This window comes from Saccostrea cucullata, unplaced genomic scaffold, assembly GCF_032062105.1.
Source record: "Saccostrea cucullata isolate Sc308-1 unplaced genomic scaffold, CSIRO_AGI_Scuc_v1 ctg293, whole genome shotgun sequence".
NCBI classification, from domain to species: Eukaryota; Metazoa; Mollusca; class Bivalvia; order Ostreida; family Ostreidae; genus Saccostrea; species Saccostrea cuccullata.
The window spans coordinates 57,044-78,058 of record NW_026925189.1 but is presented as its reverse complement, the minus strand read 5'-3'; the positions used below and the strand labels follow the sequence as shown (position 1 = coordinate 78,058).

Sequence of the window (21,015 nt, the reverse complement as noted above, 5' to 3'; positions counted from 1 at the left end):
AAAATTCGATTTGGCATCAGCATGCAAACTTACGGAAAATCGCTGCCTGGTTATTTTATCCTCCTGATTTTCATCTTTGATAGTATAAATATTTTTACCCATTCTGTGTTTTTTTAATTACTTCAAAAATGAGGCAAAAAGAGTTTAGTGGTTGTTAATAAATAAAACAAATGTATAGTGCACACTGCAAATCCCATCACCAAACACAAAGGAAAAACCAAACTCTACTTTGTAAATTACATTTAATCAGCTTTTATTCAGATAGGAAACTTTTTTTACTGGTTTGGTAAATAAAACCATTGAGGTAAAAAAAAAAACAATCTTCTAATAAAGGCACATGCAAAACACAGTTGCAGAAGCAATGGAAATGTTTCATGTAAACGTTTTCATGTTTAAGGAATACAAAACATGAATAAAAGCTGGTTTGCAGTAATTTTGCAAAACTACTTCTGAAAACGTCATGCAATTTTTGGTGCAAATCTTTGGTCTACAGTGCAGTGAAAACTGAAAGCTAATTAAGGTTAAATATGAAAAGAAATGCATGCAATTGGTTAGTATAGTGCAAGGAAAACATTCTACATTTTTCTACAGAAAAAGTGACAAATATTGCTGTAAATGTGTGTTAATATTTGAAAATTCCATGTCAGATATAATTTGGTTATATTTGCATTTAAAATCATGCAAACTTCTTTCAACCAATGTAAAATTAATTCGTGCAAATAGTTAATAATCAAACACTAATAAACTAATATCTGAATTCAGTGCATGTCATTAGTAGATTAAAATACAGAGGGTAAAAATTCCAGATGTATATTTCGAACATCAGAGTCAGTTGGGTGTTTTTTGTCTCCTGGATGGTGCATAGACTAGATTTTGACTACTAGTTACACAGACTTCTACAGGTGCGATTATACAACACAAAGGGAAACTCTCAAAAGTCAAGCAACACAAAGTTTAGCCCTGATTAAACCCAAGCCTCGTCAACTGGCCAATAAAAAAACAGTAGCTTTGTCTTTGGGAAATTCCAATTTCCATTCCTGTGTACCTAACTTTTGTACATTGATGTTTTACATATATTACTTCATTGCTGCTAGACATAAACTACTTGATGGGTTTTGATAAATGTTACTCATGACTAATTATGGAAATTAGGTCGTTCAGAAAAATAAAACATTTTCAATTGAATTATCTCAGAAACATATTTCAAAATGTAAGATTTAAAGACACTGCATAGAATCAACACCCACTCCATTGAATATGTAATTAAACAAATAAACTCTCTCATTTGTTAAGGCCTATAAAATCATAAATATATAAGATATAAGGTTTTAGGAATATACACTGTAAATATTTTGTGCATATTAAAAAGGTTTCAAATGTCCTTTCTATACCCCAAACACAAGTCTGAATATTCAATATGATATATAACATGAACTTTTGAATTCAATATGATATATGAATATCTATAAATGAAGATATACAATTCAATTTATATATAAAATAATAGAAAGTTTATTTATAACCTCTTATAATATTTATAAAATTCTTTATGTCACCTGTCTACAGGTAAAAAAAAAAAAAAAAGACAAATCAGTCGTGAACATGAAAAAAAAATTGTCACTTCAGACTTTGATTTCAAATACATAATGCATGCATTTGATTATGATTATGCACTCATTTTTTATATATATACAAGTAAATAAATTCTATATTCATATATATACCTCTGATACTAAACAGATCAAGCTAATTCCGATTTAGATGTGAATTAGATTGATGGAAATCTAGGATGATAATGAGACGTTTAAAAATGAATATAACGATACTCTTTGAACGGTGAAAGACGTACGATGAGTACTCATGAGTATGATATGCAGACCAGCAGAAAAAATTCAAAAAAGCTACTTCAAAAGCCACATTAAGAAAAAGGTCAACAATGAAAAAAATTTTTATCACAGATAAACTTTGAATCAACAACCGAAGAATCAATAATTTATAAAAATTTCAGAAACTTGTTATTTCTGTAAATCTTAATTTCTTTCTAGTATTTTTCACTATAAAGCAAGCTACTATCTAAATATATAGCACTTTGATTCCTTTCATATGAAAAATAAAGTAGCTAAACTGTACACAAATAACATCATTGTCAGCAGTGGGTAAGGTTAATGGAATGTGATATACCATAGCAACCTAATCAAAAAATACTCAACAATATTGCTATCTTTGTTTTATAATGTCTCTGTACAAAAATGATATGTCCCTTAGTGAGTGAAAGAGGGGGAGAGGTCAATGAATTAAAAGTATCTAAAATCACCTTGGCGACGACTCCCACTGGGTGGGGGTGGGGGTGCGGGAGGGGCGGGGGCCCCATTTGTCTGAATGTGGCTGTTATATTCTCCACTTGATCTTCTACCCCTTGTCTGAAAATTGAAAAAAAAAATCAGAATGAGTAAAACCACAATATAAAGTTCATTGTTGATAAAAATCTGACGATGATCACACAGGTTTATAGAACTTCAAATAAATTTTGAACACACAATGCTAGGTTATCTTTCAATATGCAACTTTTGCTTGGCAAATGACTTCCAGAAACAAACATCAAAAACTTTACAAAATAAAATAATTCACACGAGAAATATTCATATAGAAAAAAAATTCACACAGCAAACCTTACTGTAAAGCAATAAATTAATAATCATGCCGGTTAAATCCACACCATTATAAGTATTAAGTTAAAATTTATTCAACCTAAATAACCTCTCCACTTAACACGATTTTCTTATTTTTTAATACACGTTTAAGCATACCCCATGCACACCAGTAATTTAGAATTTGTTCGACCATCTTTCCAATACCTAAGATAATTATCGGACAAAATGTAAAGTTGAAGTTTTTTTCATTCTTTACCTTGGACCATTTTAGTATCAGCTGATATAAATAAAGTACAATGGTATGTAATACAAGTAGATGTATACAAGTTATACTGGGATTGAAAAATTTGGGCATGCCCATAGAAACCCTTGATAGTTATTTGATCTTGCACATTTTTTAACTTATATTTTAGCTATTTTTTTTCATGCAAGACTTTTCAAGAGACCATCTCCAAAAGTTCATTTTTTGATATCATACCCATATATCACTACAAACATATACTATTTTAAGACATATAGACAGGCATATGTATCTACTGTTAATTGAAGTTTTAGACAGAATCCCCAATTATAAAGCCCTGTAATATCTACCAGTATATAATAAATAAAAGTACATGTAGGTACACTGAATATTGTTTTATGCAGTTTTTGTCACACCTTGACCTATTCAATTCGGAGGGACCTCGAGTGTTACAGGTAACAAATACTGGAAGAAAAAAATTACAATTCTATTTGTTACACATAAGGTACAATCTACATTTTCCATGCAAATTGATGTTTTTGTTGTTGATTTTCTTCTGATCAATAAATACTTCGTTTTTAATTCAATTTTTCAAATCAAAAGAATTGCCAAAAAGTTCATCCCATCAAGCAAGTTTTTATTTCTTTCTCTCTTATCATTATTTTTTTGTTGTTGTTGTTGTTTGTTTGTTTGATTTTTGTTTTGTTTAGTTTGTTTTTGTTTTTGACCAAAAACAAGATTTTCTTACCACCCGTCTACCTGTGTACTTCAGAAAAATGTTAACATTAAGATTGAAATGAAAAATTAATGAGGTACAAATAAATGATTTAGAATGTGAAAATTGAAATGGAAATAAGAGGTTTAATTTTCATGGATAAAATGTTACTATAAAAATGAAATAAGAGCATGTGTTAATCTTTTTTTCAGGAAATCTACTGGTGTCGATGGATTTAATTAGACAGACACACAATTTGAAATTTAAACAATACAACATAGCAACTAAGAAACACAATTGAAATCTAGTCACAACACCGTCTATAAATCTATAGTTAGGGTCTCTACGTCACTTTAAACAGCTCATCTAACGATGTTATAACAGGAGCCCCTAGTGAATTCCAAGTCCTACGTCATAATTACCATCAAATGATCCCATGCCCTCTGACAATTAAAGAACAGGTAATTAATCAATTAAAAAATTATCTACAAATTTGGTTTTTCCAAGTTTGCTCTAGATCTGCTCACTAAAGACATATAGGGAGATACACATAAAATTAATATTTATAGATTGGATATGGTAGTAAGGAAAGATGTCAGTAAAATTCATCTTGCTGTTCAATACTGAGCTTGGTGGCCATTTGTTTTCCATAACCTCAATGACAAACAAAAGCGCATATTGCGGTCATATTTCTGCACCCTGACCAATGCATTATAAATTTCCTCAACATTTGTTGGCAAGAGCACATTGACAATAATTTACACAGGAAAGCTCTTCAGATACAATGATTCCCCATGTCTCTGATAAACAATCCCTTAAAAAATGAAGTTAGTAACTGTGTGCAATAATGAAAAATAATTTCCTAAGTGTTAATGTTAGTCTACTTGATCACATGTGCAGACATAAAATATAACATTGAAAAAAAAAATAAATGAAGCTGCTAATTAAACCAACTCTAATTAATAAATGAAATGTTAATGATATAACTGACATCAGCTGACTATGAGGTCCTGTGGGACAAGCTAGATATTGACAGCCGAGTGTTACATTGACTAATACGACTCTCTGGATGATACAGACTACAAGGTTCTTACTGTTGTATAAACACACTCTCCCATACTGGCCAGTTAATGCTGTCTACTAGAGCGTAAACCCTGGCGGAAAAAAATCAGTGATTGGTGGTTCTTGTCAACATATTTTTAAAAATTTTTTCTAATTTTTAAATTTTTTTTCCAGCATGGAAGCACAAACTTTCAAATCAATCAATGCATTCATAACATTAATACAATGGCATGTTACATTATTTTCTGTATAATGAGAAACCGTTTGACAATTGTAAAAATTTCCTCAATCTGAATAAAATGTGATCATTTAATAGTGCAACTATTAGCATGAGAGTCTCTAATGAGAGTAGAAATTATTTTGAAAGCAAATTATTATTCAAACTTTTTTTCACTTCAAACTAAACACTCATTATCACAATTTTTTTTCCCCAAATAATTCAAAAAAAAAAACTTTTTTTGAAGCAATCTTAGTTATACATGTAGTAATGATTATTATTTTGTGAGGCTTATATAATTTCCCTTCCTTTTAAAGAATTCATTAATTAAGGTTGAATTTGATTCCATATGAAGCTTTATCTGTTCAATATCTTTTTTCAAAAACAGAATGTTGTAGACAGAACTGAAATTTTTCTAATATGCAGTACAAGTATTTTCTTGCTTGAAAATGCTGCTGTTTAAGCATTTTGAAGAACTTCTCAGAAATGGCAATTATAATATTTGGTTTCTATCTAATTTTTGCTATTCTGTTAGAGTGCATATAATTATACCTCTGGTCCAAAAAATAAAAATAATCTGAGTAAATTGGGGGTTTATAAGCTGTCTGGAACTATGCCTAAATCCACAATATATTGAACTTTGTTAAATCATTATAACATGACTACTGCAGTAGGGGCTGACAGCTGGGTGGAGTTATCTACCTTGTCCATCTCCATATCTGACACTGCATATTCCTTCAGTATTGTGTAGGGGGCGTAACCGATGTGGCCCTCGTGGTTCTTCAGTTTCCACCAGTTCCTGGAGTCATCTAGGACCTAAAATTTATTTCACTTTATAGCATAGATAGACACAAGCATGTAAAGTCCTTTTTTTCAATTCAAGGAAGCATTTTTTTTTAATTTACAGAATGCACTGAAATTTCTGTTTAGTTGAAGCATTGCAAGTACAATATAATTCATATAATATTATATCTCCTGTTGTTTAGGGATATAATAACATATCAAAGTTTACAAAATTGAACAAACCTTGTATGTTCACTGGGGTTAAAATATTACTTACCTGCAATAAATCTCCCTTTTCTACTGTGATTTCTTTGTTATTTCTTCCCTGACGATCATGGACTGCCTCCATAACCCTGAAATAGCCCAAATGAATGACTTTTTAATTAAAGGAGCAATATTATCATTTATTTAATTTTTGTAAATGTGAAAATTTAATGATAAAACTATTCAAAATTAGTTCAAAGAACTAAAAAACTTTCACTAATGACTTTAAACCTCTTCAGCTTTATAAACCTATTACAGTTTAAGAATCTTTTATAAAAACTTTGACAATAAAAATTCTCTTGGATCGGTTTTGAAAATGTGCAAGAATTCTTAAACAGACAAACATCAGATAAAATAAACTTTCAGTATATCCCCGTTCAGGGAATATTTAAAAGCTATGAGGAAATCCACACTCACTTTCCATTGGATCTCAATATGTCCTGCGCAAACTGAATGTTCTTGTCTTGTCTGGACATGGGACGGGGCTCACTCATTCTGGGCTCGTGAACCTCCCTGTTTCTGTAAATTATACAAACACCTTAGATTTTACTTCTATCCTTCATATGTGCTGGCTGAAGTAATGTTGCATATTTATAAACAAAATGATGTTTTTTATTTCTTTTCGACAGTAGTTTGAAAACTGGTTTGGATAGATGAACTTTCAATTTATTTTTAATCTTTCCACTTTTAAAGAAAGGAAAACAGAAAAGAATTCCAGAAGTCATTGTGTGCATGAGAAATTCAAGAAAAAAGACTGAACATTTCAGGCAGTCAGTAGAACATGCTTGTTACAGAGGAAATTCAGACTAGAGTGTGTTACAAGGTACACATATTTGCAGGGACTATAATCAAACAAACAAGTACATGTACTTGTAAATGAATGATAAACACCATCCAGTCAGACAGTTCTGTGATTGCAGATATAGTAAGACAATGTGTTAGAGGTAATCAGACAAGTTAATTCATTTTATTCCAGGAGATAGGGGACTTGAACCCTTACCCTTTTAAAATATCAGAGTGTAGACTTACCAGTACAGATAATTATATAAATAACAGATAAAAGTACAAATATAGCAACATTAACTAATATACTAGCAGTAAATATGTTACATACATGTAAAGCAATTTTTGTAAGACTGAAACAACTGATAACAATTGAAGCTGCACTTTATGTTTCTTTCTTCTTTTATCTAAAGCGTACATGTATGTAACAACTAGATTTCCAAACATTCAGAGAAAATGACCAAAAGAAATATTGTTTATCATTTTTCTCACAAAAAATAATTTGCTCCCTTGAAATGAATTCAAAATCTACTTTTTTGTTCACCGAATGTTTGTATACAAGAGAGTGTCTGCGAGACAGACCTATTAATGTGTTGCTCAACATGCTCCTGGTACCGTGCAACATTAGGGTTAGTAAAGGGGACCCCAGGAGGGGGGGTGGATGGACGCTTAGTCGACCTTGCGTAGTTGTCCTCAGGGGGTCGGCTGTACTGATCATAACGAGTGGATCGTCCTATGTAATTCCTATCCTCATCTCGAGTTGGTGGGAAGGGCATCACCAATTCACCTCCCTACAAAATTTATCTAATTATCAACAAAGAACTTTTATTCACTACTACACTGTATTTATCTAAGAATAATACTATGTGAGGTAATTTTCAGTTTGGACTTTGTCCGCCTACTGATACATTCAACAGGTACTAAAATCTGCTTTTCTTAATACATATTAAAAGAGCATCTCGTATCAAAAGCTATACATATGACTAGAAGTTTTTAACATATTCAAAGGTGTTTTAAAAAAGCACAATGGGACTGAGCACTGTTGAAAACCATACAACTTCATTATAACACCATATGGCATTGTGTACAGAAGTCTTTAATAAATCTGATGTATATATTCCGCACCTCTCTCCTGACTCTATCCTCAATGTCGCGGTCTCGGATCTGTCTCTCATGGTTCATTAACGCGTCCTCCATCCGACCTCTGTCTAGCCTGTCTACTGGGGCAGACATCGCCGGGGCCCAACCATTGTAGAACCGAGGCATGTAGGTGTCTCCGTAATTATCCCTATAATATCACAGAATCGATAAAATGTCTCCATTATTCTTTTATATTTCAAAATTTATATCCCAGAAAAAAATCACATAATCTGACAAAACAGAATCCATAAATACCAGTATAATAATGTGAATTTTCGTGGGGGTTTAATTTTTGCTGTTTTTCAATGTATAAAGCAACCCACAAATTTATGTCCACCATGAAATGCAATTTTTCACATATATAACAACTGAACAATTCTTCAACCACAATATCAAATCCCCATGAACCAAATAATTTATTTTCCTAAAACCATTAAAATTTGACACCTCGAAAATATGTGATTTCACGGTTTCTCAAAATCAAATCACAAAATAATCTCCATATAAATATCTCAAAATCGATATAAACTCCATAATCTCAAAATCAATACAATTTCTTACAAGTCATTCTGTAATAAATGCATCAAAATATGTATTTAATTTTTTTTCTCTGTTTATTGGGAAAATTCAAACCCTCATCAGTTCTGCAAAATGGTTGAGTACTATACCAGATAAATAACAGTTTCTCTAACACAAAGCCAAAAACCACCCCTGTCATCTCCTTACCTACTGGTTGTCCAGGATTTCCCAAGAGACTGCCACAATTCCAACTCCTTAGAGGTCAAACAGTTCAGTAACAATTGCTTAGCATCCTGTGTAATGGCTGGCCTGGTGGCACTCTCAGCAAGGTCACGACCTCCATGCACGGGGTCACGACTAGCCTCGTATATTAAGCTCAATGGTGTGAATAAAAAGTGAACAAGCTCTGGGGCATTGGGATCATGTATGTGAGCCTTTAGTTTAGCCAACAAGTTAAATGCGAATTTAAATTTTTCAAAAATGTCAATAAAGTCATCCGCTGGTGGTGGTTTTGCTCTCATATTTAGCATGCCATCTGTAAATGAAAGTTTATTAATATTTACTTCATGTTTTGATAATTTACATAAAAGGAAGACTCTTAAAATATCAATTCTATCTACCTCTAATTAAATTTTGAATTCTCAGATGAGCTACATATTAACATAATGTTCATTATGTAAATTATTACAATTGATCAGCATCTGTGTTTTAAATTAATACAATTTAACAGAATTACATGTATTTCAAAATAAAATACTTAGGGTACTAACCTCCGGACTGTCTGCTGGTCTTGGACTTTTTGTTGTTGCGATCTTTTCGTCGCCGTTCTAATTCTTTGTATGCCTCCGCAGCCTGCTGTAGCCTGGATACAAACTTCTCTATGTCATCAAAACAGGCATTCAACAGTTGCTAGAGAGAGAAAAACACAAGTTCAAAATACATCAGGATCAACACTTTGTCGATATCCAGTTTTTTTCTACCAATAGGCAATGGTACCAATACAGTACAGGCAACGCGGATCCCGTATTAGACCGCGTCCCCTCCGCGGTGTATTAATCCTTTCCGCGTTACACCGTCGCGGGTTTCGATCGCGGTGCTACCTGAGACCGTGTTTACACCGCGGCGGGGCCCTCTACCGTTATTCTTCAGCTTAGCTGTTCTTACCTGTAATCGTGTCGAAATGAGGGGGGGGGGGGGGGGGGGTTACGACCACATTAATATTAATAGATTTATACCATTACATGGATTATTTAAAAATTCATTTTTAAGTTTTATCAAATTGTTTAATAAAAAACATCTTTCTTATTTTTTTTACCAATGGTCACTCAAAATTAATTAATTCTCAATAACGTCTGTTAACAGTAATACATGCACAGTATAGGATGAAATAAAGTCGAATAATTTATCGAATATATTAACTTAAAGTTTATTTTCAAAATCAATAATGCCACCCCAAATGATCTTCAAATTGCTAAAAGGGTATAATTAAAATTTAAAGAATGTTATGATATCGCTTCTCTTTAAATGCACTGTAATCCGCTGTTCGTAATTAGCCCGTGCAGTTGCAGTTACTTGTAGCTATGTGTTTATTTATCTGCGAGATTATATCAGTCATTTGGTTTCATTTAGAAAAGTACCGTTACTTCTGTATACATGTCTGTTATAAATAATAGCATGAAAAACGATGATAGATAGTGATACATAACTACAATTAAATTTTAACAAAACACGCGCAAGTGTAGGAATACCGTTGCTCCATTATTATGCGCTACACTGTAACACTATGAACTAAATATCGACCTTTTTTTGGGGGGGGGGGTCTTGTTAATAAAATCACAGGTATTTCTATTCAGAATATCAATAATATCATAGCTAGTATTTGAATGTATTTCTATTTTCTGCTCTTTTCGAAAATTACTAAAATCATGTTTATGAAGATAAACAAATTTCAGATTTCTCCGGTTCAAATAAAACACAAACACAAATATGGGCCCTTAAAATATTTGAACACACAACACAGAAATTAACTTATTTTAATCAGCAAGTTGCCATGCTTCAAGTTTTCTGTGTAACCGTTCGGTTTTCCTCAGGTAAGTTTGGTGTGGAGTGGAGCTTACTCGAAGCGGATGAGAAGCCCCGAGGGAACGACGCTGTCTAGTGTACATACTACCTATATACACAGGATGTTACCTGAGTGTATTACCTGTATGCGTTTTCCTACGGCATTGTAAAACGAAGCCGGTTTTTTTTTTTCATGTGTAGCTCATGAATTGAAATGCAAGAAATAAAGAATGTTTTTGTTGCAGACAGAATCCTTTTTAAATTTTTTGTTTCAAATAAATATTTTCAAGAATTCGACAATTTTGATATACTGTGTTTTTCTTAATCAAATTTTATAGCAAAAATACATTTTATTTTACCACCAAAATCTGTCGTTGTAATCTGGCGACAAAAAGGGAAGTAATTCAAATTACATGTCATGTACATATGCCAAACGAAAGAAGAAAGTGGATCATAAACAAGTCTCTCGATAAATAACAATAAAACTTAGACAAATTCGACAAATAGTCAATAAACTGATAAATCACCGGTAGTTTTATTCGCTAAACTTAAGAAATTGATATACTGATCAAAAAGGAGGAAAAACGATCATGAACGTGCCTTAATACTGTGATATTTTTCTTCTCTCTATCTCCTCTCTCTCTCTTTCAATCTTCTAACTGGTACAGATATAAACAGACACGAAATAACATAGTAATGGATCATTATTTGATTTAATTGATATCAAATACTTCATTAATTTGTTTTAAAAGTTTTTTTTTTTACTTTTATTCTTTTTATACACTCCGTTTAAAAAAAAGCAACAATAATTTGACACAAATTCCAAGGCTAATATCGCATCTGAAAATGATATCGATGAAATAATAATGAAACAATGAATCAAATGTGTTGTTGAATGGCTAGACAACGACGTGCACATCCAGCAAGCGTTACCCAAGGTATACTATAAGACAGGTGTGAAACCCCCAGGGCATATCGTTTCCTGCTCAGGCACTGCTAATCCCTATACACAGGAAATGATCGCGGCTAATACTTAATACACAAAGAAACAGAATTTGTCAAAGAAAACAAAAATATATGAATTTTTGCATTGAATATTTATTAATATAAACTATAATTTCGTCTGTGAAGTTTAACATTACACCTGCACATCCTATCTTATCTATTGAACACGAAAATCGAGAAATATTAAAATTAAAAAGAAAGACATTGTATTAAAAAGTAAAACATGTTAATGTGAAGGTGAAAAACGATATTTTTTCTTGATCTCTTGTATAAAGTTCACGTGCTCAAAGTTAACTCTCGTCATCGAATGCTTTCCGGTCATTTGACAATTTGAGAAAAATGCCTGCACATTTATATAAAAGAGGGAAATACATTAAAGAAAATTAATTAATTAAATTAACTTAATTTGGGAACAGAACATAAACGATGAGAAATAAAGAAGAATAGAACTTTTTTTGATATCTTGGATAAAGAAAATTTAAGTTCACGTGCCCACTACATGTAACTGCAAATGCTCGTCATCGGATGTTTTCCGGTAATTTGACACTTTAAGAAAAAGCCTGTACATTTTATATACAATAAATCGAAATTAATTAATAAACAATATGAAGATGTACATTTTTAAAAAGATGTACATCTTTCTTTTTTTTCAAATGAATGCTGAAAATCGTTCATCGAAACTTAAACAGTCTGAGTTCAACATTTATTACAGTTTGCATATAATATGAAGATTAAAAAAAAAAAACTAATTAAAATTTCTAGTATTTAATTTTGTTTCTTGATAGATTCTTAATAACACAAAATAATTAACCAATTGCAAAGACGTAACAATTTAATAAAATTTTCTATTCAATTTCAAAGATTGATATGTAATTTTAGAAACAAAAATAAACTTATTTTTTCTTAGTTTAAATTCTATTCATAGCAAAATTTATTAACAAATACACGGGTTTTTTTGTTTTTTTTGTTTGTTTGTTTGTTTTTGTTTTTTTTTTTTTTGTTACAGGGAAAATTCGCAAATTACAATTCGGGGAGATAACTCCCGTTTGTTTACGATACTAATTGTCAGTAATTGATCGATGATTTAACCGCGGCGGGGACAGGTAAGTGATGAATTTCCCGCGGAGGGAACGCGGTTTACCTGTCTACCTGGCCAAATACCGCGTTGTGATTATACCGCGGCGGGGACGCGGGAAATACGGGATCCGCGTTGCCTGTACTGTACATGTACAGATTCAATAAGGGAAAACAAATGTGTCAAATAGCGATTTTTCTATCATTTTAACTTATGACATTTAAATAAGCAACTATTCAACAATGTACAGCAAGAATAGTTTTACTAAATTATGAACAACAAGAATTAATGGCTACTAATCAACATTTCTGGTAATTTACCACCACATGAGAATAGGCCAAAATTTATCAAAATTAGTTTATAAGGCTTTGTAACTTACCACATCCCTCTCAAGAATTTCATTCTGGCCACTGTCCATATCTGTGGGCATGTAGGAGGCTCTGTTACTCTGTCCGAACCCACCCCCTGCTCTACTCTGTCTGTAGTCTAAAAATAGAATCAAACCCTGATCTCAGTAACTGTAAAATCACAACAGCTGGTACCTTGTGAATTAATCACAATTCAATAATTATCGGTCATCCAACTCAAACAGGTTAATAAATACATACAATCCTAGTGCGTATAAAATCAATTACAACAGTTACTCCAGATAAATGGCCCAGAAATGCTGAAAAACAAAAATCTGAATGGAGTAAAATTCGGAGCTACAATAATCCCGCAATGACTGGTCAACAGTGACCACTAGGCCTGGGCAGCTTCTATACACTCTGTATACTTCAGCAGTTTTTTGCCTAAAGTGTTTTCGTGAATCTGATCTCCAGATATCTGATCAAGTGACACATTACTTGGGCTATAATTCACTTATCGCCTTTTTATAAATTCATGAATATTGCGTTATCTTCATATTATACTACATAAAGTACATTAGTTACATTTATATACACAATACTAAGATAAATATACCTCCAAGATGCATTCTCGTGTCAAGGCTAAGAATCAAACCCTTTTAAAATCCTTATTTAGTATAATTAGTATGTACACACCTTGCATCATGAATCTACTATGAAATTAAAATCCTTAAAATGGGAAAACATTTTTAATAAAAGGTTAAATATTGCAATAAAAGATGTGACATCTAAAAGTTTAAAGAAAAAGAATTCTATTTAGTATAATGAATATATCATAAACAAGAAATTAAGTGCATATTAATCAAAAGAGTTGAAGAAAATATCAAAATGCTTAAATTGCTAAAAATAAAATTCAATTTCAAATCTGCAAGAATGTGTTAGGCACTGAGAAAGCTTTGCAACACACCCCCTTCAAATTTCTTCCAAATAATAATTTTTCCCTAAATGTTGTTTTACATCATACTTAATATAAATTTACCTATAATACAATAATTAATCTCAACAAGGGCACTGCAAATGCAAACCTTCACAAAAAAATTCTATAATTTAAGGCAGCATTCAACTTTGATCCTGATGCAAATAACATCACTTGTTTTGAACAGGGCAAGCTAACACACACACAAACTAACACACACAAGTACATAACTTTACCCCACCTCTGTTGATTTTTCCGTGAAATTCTGGCTTACGATTGGTTGAAGTCTGTCACGTGAAGGCGGTGGATTACTTATACCCGGTCAGTTGTAAATCCATACCCGGTCAGTAAAATCTATACCCGGTCGATGTATTACGTCACAAACACAAACGTGACGTCATAATAGGCACAGTATAAGCGCGATGAAGCATTTAGCAGAGAAAACCATTTATAAACTACAGATAAAACGTAAATGTTTCATCGGTGGGGTAAATTCGTTACATAGTCATTTAGTGACAGGGTATGGGATGATACTTGGTTAGTAAATTTCATACCTGACTCGGCTCCGCCTCGCCAGGTATGAAATTTACTAACCAGGTATCATCCCATACCCTGTCACTAAAAGACTACGTAACTAATAATATCCCTTCCGACTCTTTTACGAGGGGATAATACAGGGTTAGTAAACAGTTGAATAGATTCACATCTTCATTAACCCTTTGTGTGCTGACTTGTTTTACGTGCTCTGTGACCTCAGGACTGAGTTGTTTTGGAATATCAACAAAGTTATCACATTGGTGTACTAAAATGCAAATATCTAAAATTGTTGACAACCAATTTGCTTGAAATTTGGCAAATATATAGCAAATGTTGCGTTTTTTAATCTATACTATTTTTTTTTTTTAAATCTAATATTTTATGTTGCCATGGAAACCAAATTTTCAAAAAAAATATTTTTAAATGACTTTATAGCATTTTAACTATATTTTTCGGGGAAATATTGCACTTTGATGGAAAAAAAATAATTCAATTGCTTTAAAAATTCAATTTTAGTTTAATATTATGTAAAAAAAAAAAAATAATAATAATAATTTAAACAATAACTCAATGATAAAGTCAATGTTATATATACCGTTATGTTGTAAAAAGTCATTGTATACTTATCTGAGTAAGGGATATATTCATGTAGGTTTAAGTGAATTCTGGATTTAAGTTAATGGATTTTTTTCTTTTTTAACTATGTAGAAAGAGTATAAATTAAAGATTCAATTAGCCTGTAAATATAAAACCAGTGATTATATAATTTTAAGAAATATTGGCAATCATATAAATAAGTATGATCCTCAAAGAATATGCAGTTTTCGAGGTTGGGAAATCTTGGAGCAAATTGGCACAACAATGAACTAATTGCTGTTACTAGTATTCATTTTCAAATTAAAGCAGTCAATATGTTAAATAAATTAAAAAAAAAAAATAAAATAACATTAACACTTAAGTTATAGAGTCTTATTTTCTAATGACTGGTATCTAACAGCCCTAAATATACTCTAGTAATTCTCAGATCTTTTTTTTTATTTTGCTTTTATTGAAGAAAATGCATTTCTCCGTGTTATTTCAACTTATTTGTAAAGTTAACATATTCATCAACTTTCCTCCCACAGTACTTCTCACTCTGTAAGAAATGTGGCATTTATTTTAGAAGTTTTATTCCTAGCTGGCAACAATAATTGCCAGCAGGAAAACTAGTATTTCAAATTTTAGAAATTTAACCACCTTTAACAGTCAATTATAACGTTTTCAAAAATTACGTCGTTCAGTGTGGTCACTGGTGAATAACAGTTTTGATTTTTTTCAATTGATTTTAGTTAATGATGGTTGACAGATATGTACCATAATATCAATCAATATATTATGAAACACTTTTAAGTTTATGCAAGTCTAATGGTATGGGTCATGGATATAGGCCAAGTAAGCTCAGTCAGTAGAGCATCTGACCAGTGATGCAGGGGCCCCTTCTTAGATTCACGGTCCAGCTGTGCATTTTCTCCTTCCTTGTTACAGATTTGATGCTATTGACCCCTCTGGATTTGCAAGTGAAAGTCCTGTCAGGGGCTAATAAGAATTTAGGTTGTGTCTGCAAGGATAAAGATAACTTTAAGGAGGGATATGTAATGGTTGTGCTATGGGTATCAACCTGGGTAGCTCTTTCGGTAGAGCACCTGACTAGTGAAGCAGGGTTCCTGAGTTCAATTCCTGGTCCAACCATTGTTACCATACATTTTCTCCTTTCCTATTACACAAGTTTTGAATGTGCCTGAATTTTTACTTCAAAATAAAATGTTATTCCTAATACTGTATACAGGGAAATTTTCGCCCCCGTTTTATTTTCGCCCCTTTCACCCTCTCCTTGATTGGGCGAATTTAAAATGGGGCGAATTCAAATTACACCTCATAATTTCTTAAAAAGAACTATGACTGGGTGAATTTAAAACGGCAAATTGTTCACAAGTTCAAAAGGGCGAAAATAACACGGGGTGAAAATAACCCTGTATACAGTAAAGAAATTTCTATTTTATTTCCACTATGGGATTTCTTTGTATTCTTAGTAACTATTCACATTTTCATATTTAAAAATAAACATATCTTTGGAGACCAAAATGTAATCTTTGTTGATAAGTAATTGTACAGGAATTTGCATTTTTGAAAAAAAAATTTGACCATCATTAAAAAAAAATTCTCGAAGTAAATCTTAGCTTTTTTACTGTATTCATTCAGGCATATATGATTATCTCTTATATCAAATGTACCTATCTTACTCTTACATATCTAGAAGGGATGGAATGTAGAAGCTTCTTGGGCCTTATAAATTTGTAAACTGGAGGACATATTACATATTAATAGGTAAAACATGTACAATGTGTACTTTTGAGTTTGAGAAGTACAATTCCTACAGTAAAACTCGGTTATAACAAAGTCACTGGGACCTATGAAATCACTTCGCTATATCTGTAATTCGTTATAAAAGTATAAGAAATCAATTAATTTTTTTTTAGCTGGGTATCCAAATTGACTTCGCTATATCCGTAAATTTGCAATATTCGTGTTCGTACTAAACGAGTTTTGCTGTATTACCCAGTCTTCATTGTAATTTATTGAACAGATGTACATGCAAGTCCATACAATTTACAAATTACTCATTCTAAAGACTCTGATCTCCTTCTTATGCCTACAAAAATGACAATTCATCTTAATTTTAAACTGTAGAGTTACCATTTATTTAACCAGTGAATTTTATAATTTTGTGTGTGCATGTATAGGTTGGGGCAGTCTCACTGTTTTTGGTTTTTAATAAAATAGAAATAAAAAGTGGAGGAAATGTGCAATTTAATCCACATGCTTTATTCTGGCAAAAGTCTATTTTAAAGAAAAAGAAAATGTCTCCCTGATACATGTTCTTAAACTTGGTTTTAAAAAAAATTCTGATACATGTAGTACCAATCATTTTCACTTACTAATTAGGTCCCATGCAAATTAGAGTATGTAAATGCCTTGAAGAAATCTAAAAATAATAAGATACATGTAAGATCGTTTTAGAACATATATTGGTTTTGAAATTAATAGAGTCTATATAATACTCATCAAGGAAATAACAATGGTATTTTATTTACTTACTGAAATAAAACAAACACCACAGTTTACACAAATGACAGTCATTTCAGGGAAAATTAGAACTTCAAAATTTGTTCATCACTTTTTACCATTTTCATGTATATGCACATGATCAAATGCATCAATGCATCTTTTCTGATAACTAGCTTACATTTGAAGACACTTTATAGAAAATATCAAGTTTATTTTAAATTTTTAATTGTGCTAAAATTTTTTACAATATATCTGACATATACTGTTATAAAAAAATATTTGAAAGTTTTCCCAAATAGATGGAACATCAAGCAGCTTTAAACCAGAATTTTTAGGTGTAATTAGGGCCACTTAATTGACTCAATGATTGTCAATTATAAAATTCATATTGTGTATATTTCGAATACCTGTATCATGAATTAATTTTGCTTGATCACAAAAATATGTTGATGGATATATATTCTCTATATATATCTTTTGCACTTACTTATTAATGCCATAACTCATTGGAAAATTTTCTACAATGTTCAAGGTCCTCCACATTTATTACTTTTATTAGGTGGAACCTTTTTTATCTTTCAACATTTTTGAAATGGGTTTTTAGATTAAAAAAAAAATGTTTACTTATTTATTTGTTTATTTATTGTTAAAAAAACAAATGCTTTTAATTAACAAGATGCTTCAAATTATTTTTTGCAAACCTTTATTTCAAAGCAAAGCTTGATTTACGTATGTAAACAACGTGCACAGCCACTGTGGAAAAGAAAAACGTCTGTGACTTGCCAGGTTCAATCTCGCGCATTATTGTTTTCATTTAGACGATGTAATGTATGTCTACTTACAAAACACCAAATAAACAAATAATTACCACCGTATGTCCAAAATATAAAACTTTGCCGACCATATAAGCTCTCGATATGCTTCAGACTAAAGTTAAGTAGCATGTGCACCCTACTTTCGTTTTAACAGGAAGAACTTCGCAAGGTTAAGGTCAAGTCAAGTTAACCAGAGTTTTTCTGCTAAAATATCGACAATTTCTAAGTAATTTTATGTCTACTAACACAAATTTATTAGAATTATTGATATTTAACTATTTTTTTGGATTTATTTCTTTATTTTCCTTTATATTAGGGCAAGTTAGTAGATATTTATTACATGCGCGTTTTTTCCCTGTTTCCAAAAATAGCGGACTGACTTTCATCGTAACAAACGCCAAACACCTTCACTTTAAATCACAATTTCACAAATAATTGGCATATTTTCACATCTTAATTACCTATTTTTCAATGTTTTGTAGTTTTATAATACATATTGATAGATTCTTAATAACTCACAACTCATTTATACGTTTTATACTACGTTTTATGTGACGAAGCGGAAATTCCAGACTCAGACCCAATATATTGGGTTCCCGCACGCAAGCGTTTGTGACGTCAGACCCAATATATTGGGTTCCCGCACACAAAGGGTTAAAATTAGTAAACCTGCCCCTTTCTCATACAACACACAATACCACTTCTCAAGAGCCCCCATACCCCCTGAAAAACCACTCAAGCTCTGTTAGTTGGCATAAGCTTTTCACTATTAAAAAAATCTATATTTCAACATTTACAAATTTCTAATGAAAAGAAATATTTTTCTGCACATGGCACATGCTTCATTATCGTTAAATATGCAAGTTTTCAAAAACAATTTCCTGCGGTCCTTCGGTTTTTTCTACCATAACATGCGATTTTGTTAATTCCTATATTACTGCAGTAAAAAAAAAAGGCTAATTTTGCAATGACATGCATCAAGCTTTACGAAAACTCACTAATTTCATCATCTACGAAATTATTGGCTTGGTTGTCTCTACCGCCTTGTTGTGAATAGAAATCACTGCGACCAAGCCCTGCATTCTCTTTCAAGTAAGTTTCTAGAAAAACAAAATTCCCAGTTTGTTCAAAAACTTGCTAAAAATGTGGCCCTTGATCTTCTTTAATAAATATTTCCTATCCTGAGACTGAAAGTAAAAGTTACTGATTTGCACTAAAGTTAAAATACATCAACACTGCATACAAGAAACATGTTCAATTAAAAAATATACATTTAATAGTGCACATCAAAAGTATATATAAATACATAAAATTATATCTGAAGACTCTTACAATACATGCTATATATTGACCAGTACTTAATCCTTCAACCCAAATAACTAAGATGCAATTTAAAATGTGCAACTTTATGAGACAAATGTATCGTATGTACTACATTTTCAACATTATTTTTTCTAATATTTAGACTGTAAAATCAAAGGAAAAAGTGATATATAGGTAGATAGACATTCCTTGTAGGTACATGTACCACTACGTATGTGTTAAATGTATAACATAGAAGTTACAATGCCAAAACAGTGGATTTTTCACATATCAGTCCAATTTTCACATGGGAAAACTATCCAAACACAAGCATTATCATATTTTGTTTACAATATATGAATCCATGCATCCCAGTTTCAGACTTAATTCTTTAATAACAATCCTCAAACCTGCACACCGTAGACTGGTGTACTGACTTTATCTACGAGGTACTAGTCCCTTGTTCTTGCATGCATGATTCAGAAATCACTCACTACTAGGGATATATAGGACTGGTATACAAGGATGGAAAGGGCCTTACCACAATTTAGGAAAGTCATATAAGCATTTTCTGAAGGAGTTGGACTTTTCATCTCTGGAGGGATTAAATATTTATTTATTTTTAATTTCAAAATATTATTAGGAAACATTGAAAGGTAATATTGAGAAAAATTTTTTTTTTTTAAATTTGATGCAAAATTCACTTCATCTTTCAGAACATTCAAAGGAAACAGAAAAAAAACTTGTAGTTCTGTATTACATTACTTGCTACTTTTATTGCATACCTAAACCATATAGATCTATAGACTATACCCTTTCATAAAATACTGAATATATTTCATACATATAACATATCCCTTCCCATTTTTAGGTTTTCATCTGTATAATATATCATACATATATCATATAGATATACAGAAGGCATTCAGAATCCCTCTCCGTTTTACTAAGTGTGAATATATACATTCGGAGCCCCTCTTCTCTCCAGCTTATAATATTAGGACAGACGCGTGACATGGCAGCCAGACATACACAGCGGTGACCTCAGACTTACTTTGGTAGTTCTGGCTGGATTTGATAAATTCCTGATTAAAATCAGCAGAACTGGCCGAAAACTGCCTGCGTGTGACAGTAGGTCTCCCAATGACCCAATGACCAGCTACAGCCATTAGAAAAAAAATCTTTTTACAAAGGTGTACTTTACAATGTAGTGTTTTAGCCCAAACCCTTGAAAAATCGTCCTACCGACACAGGTATTTAAAGAAAAAAATTAAAGGTATTTTTTTTAATAGCTTCATAAAATCAATTTTTAAAAAATAATTTATAAATACCAGCACTACACGATGAGCTCTTGAGTCAGAATTGAATAATATGCAACGTTTCAAACTTCTGAATTTTACATTATATAATTATGCAT

At 31.7% G+C, this 21,015-nt stretch overlaps 1 protein-coding gene across 8 annotated transcripts in view; it reads right to left on the bottom strand.

The window, feature by feature from the left end:
* LOC134268277 (epidermal growth factor receptor kinase substrate 8-like) overlaps positions 1-21,015 on the bottom strand; it is a 47,894-nt gene that overhangs the window by 11,441 nt on the left and 15,438 nt on the right. For 5 of the 8 annotated variants that reach the window (XM_062750475.1, XM_062750471.1, XM_062750473.1 and 2 more), the window contains 11 exons: positions 20,653-20,757; positions 19,295-19,396; positions 12,896-13,002; positions 9,146-9,284; positions 8,583-8,910; positions 7,842-8,004; positions 7,299-7,507; positions 6,351-6,452; positions 5,947-6,022; positions 5,589-5,702; positions 2,315-2,420 (listed from right to left, as the gene is read on the bottom strand). In XM_062750475.1, the coding sequence (XP_062606459.1) occupies positions 2,315-2,420; positions 5,589-5,702; positions 5,947-6,022; positions 6,351-6,452; positions 7,299-7,507; positions 7,842-8,004; positions 8,583-8,910; positions 9,146-9,284; positions 12,896-13,002; positions 19,295-19,396; positions 20,653-20,757 (1,551 nt within the window). The remainder of the gene's footprint in view (positions 1-2,314; positions 2,421-5,588; positions 5,703-5,946; positions 6,023-6,350; positions 6,453-7,298; positions 7,508-7,841; positions 8,005-8,582; positions 8,911-9,145; positions 9,285-12,895; positions 13,003-19,294; positions 19,397-20,652; positions 20,758-21,015) is intronic. The other 3 variants (XM_062750476.1, XM_062750477.1, XM_062750479.1) reach the window with 3 other exon arrangements.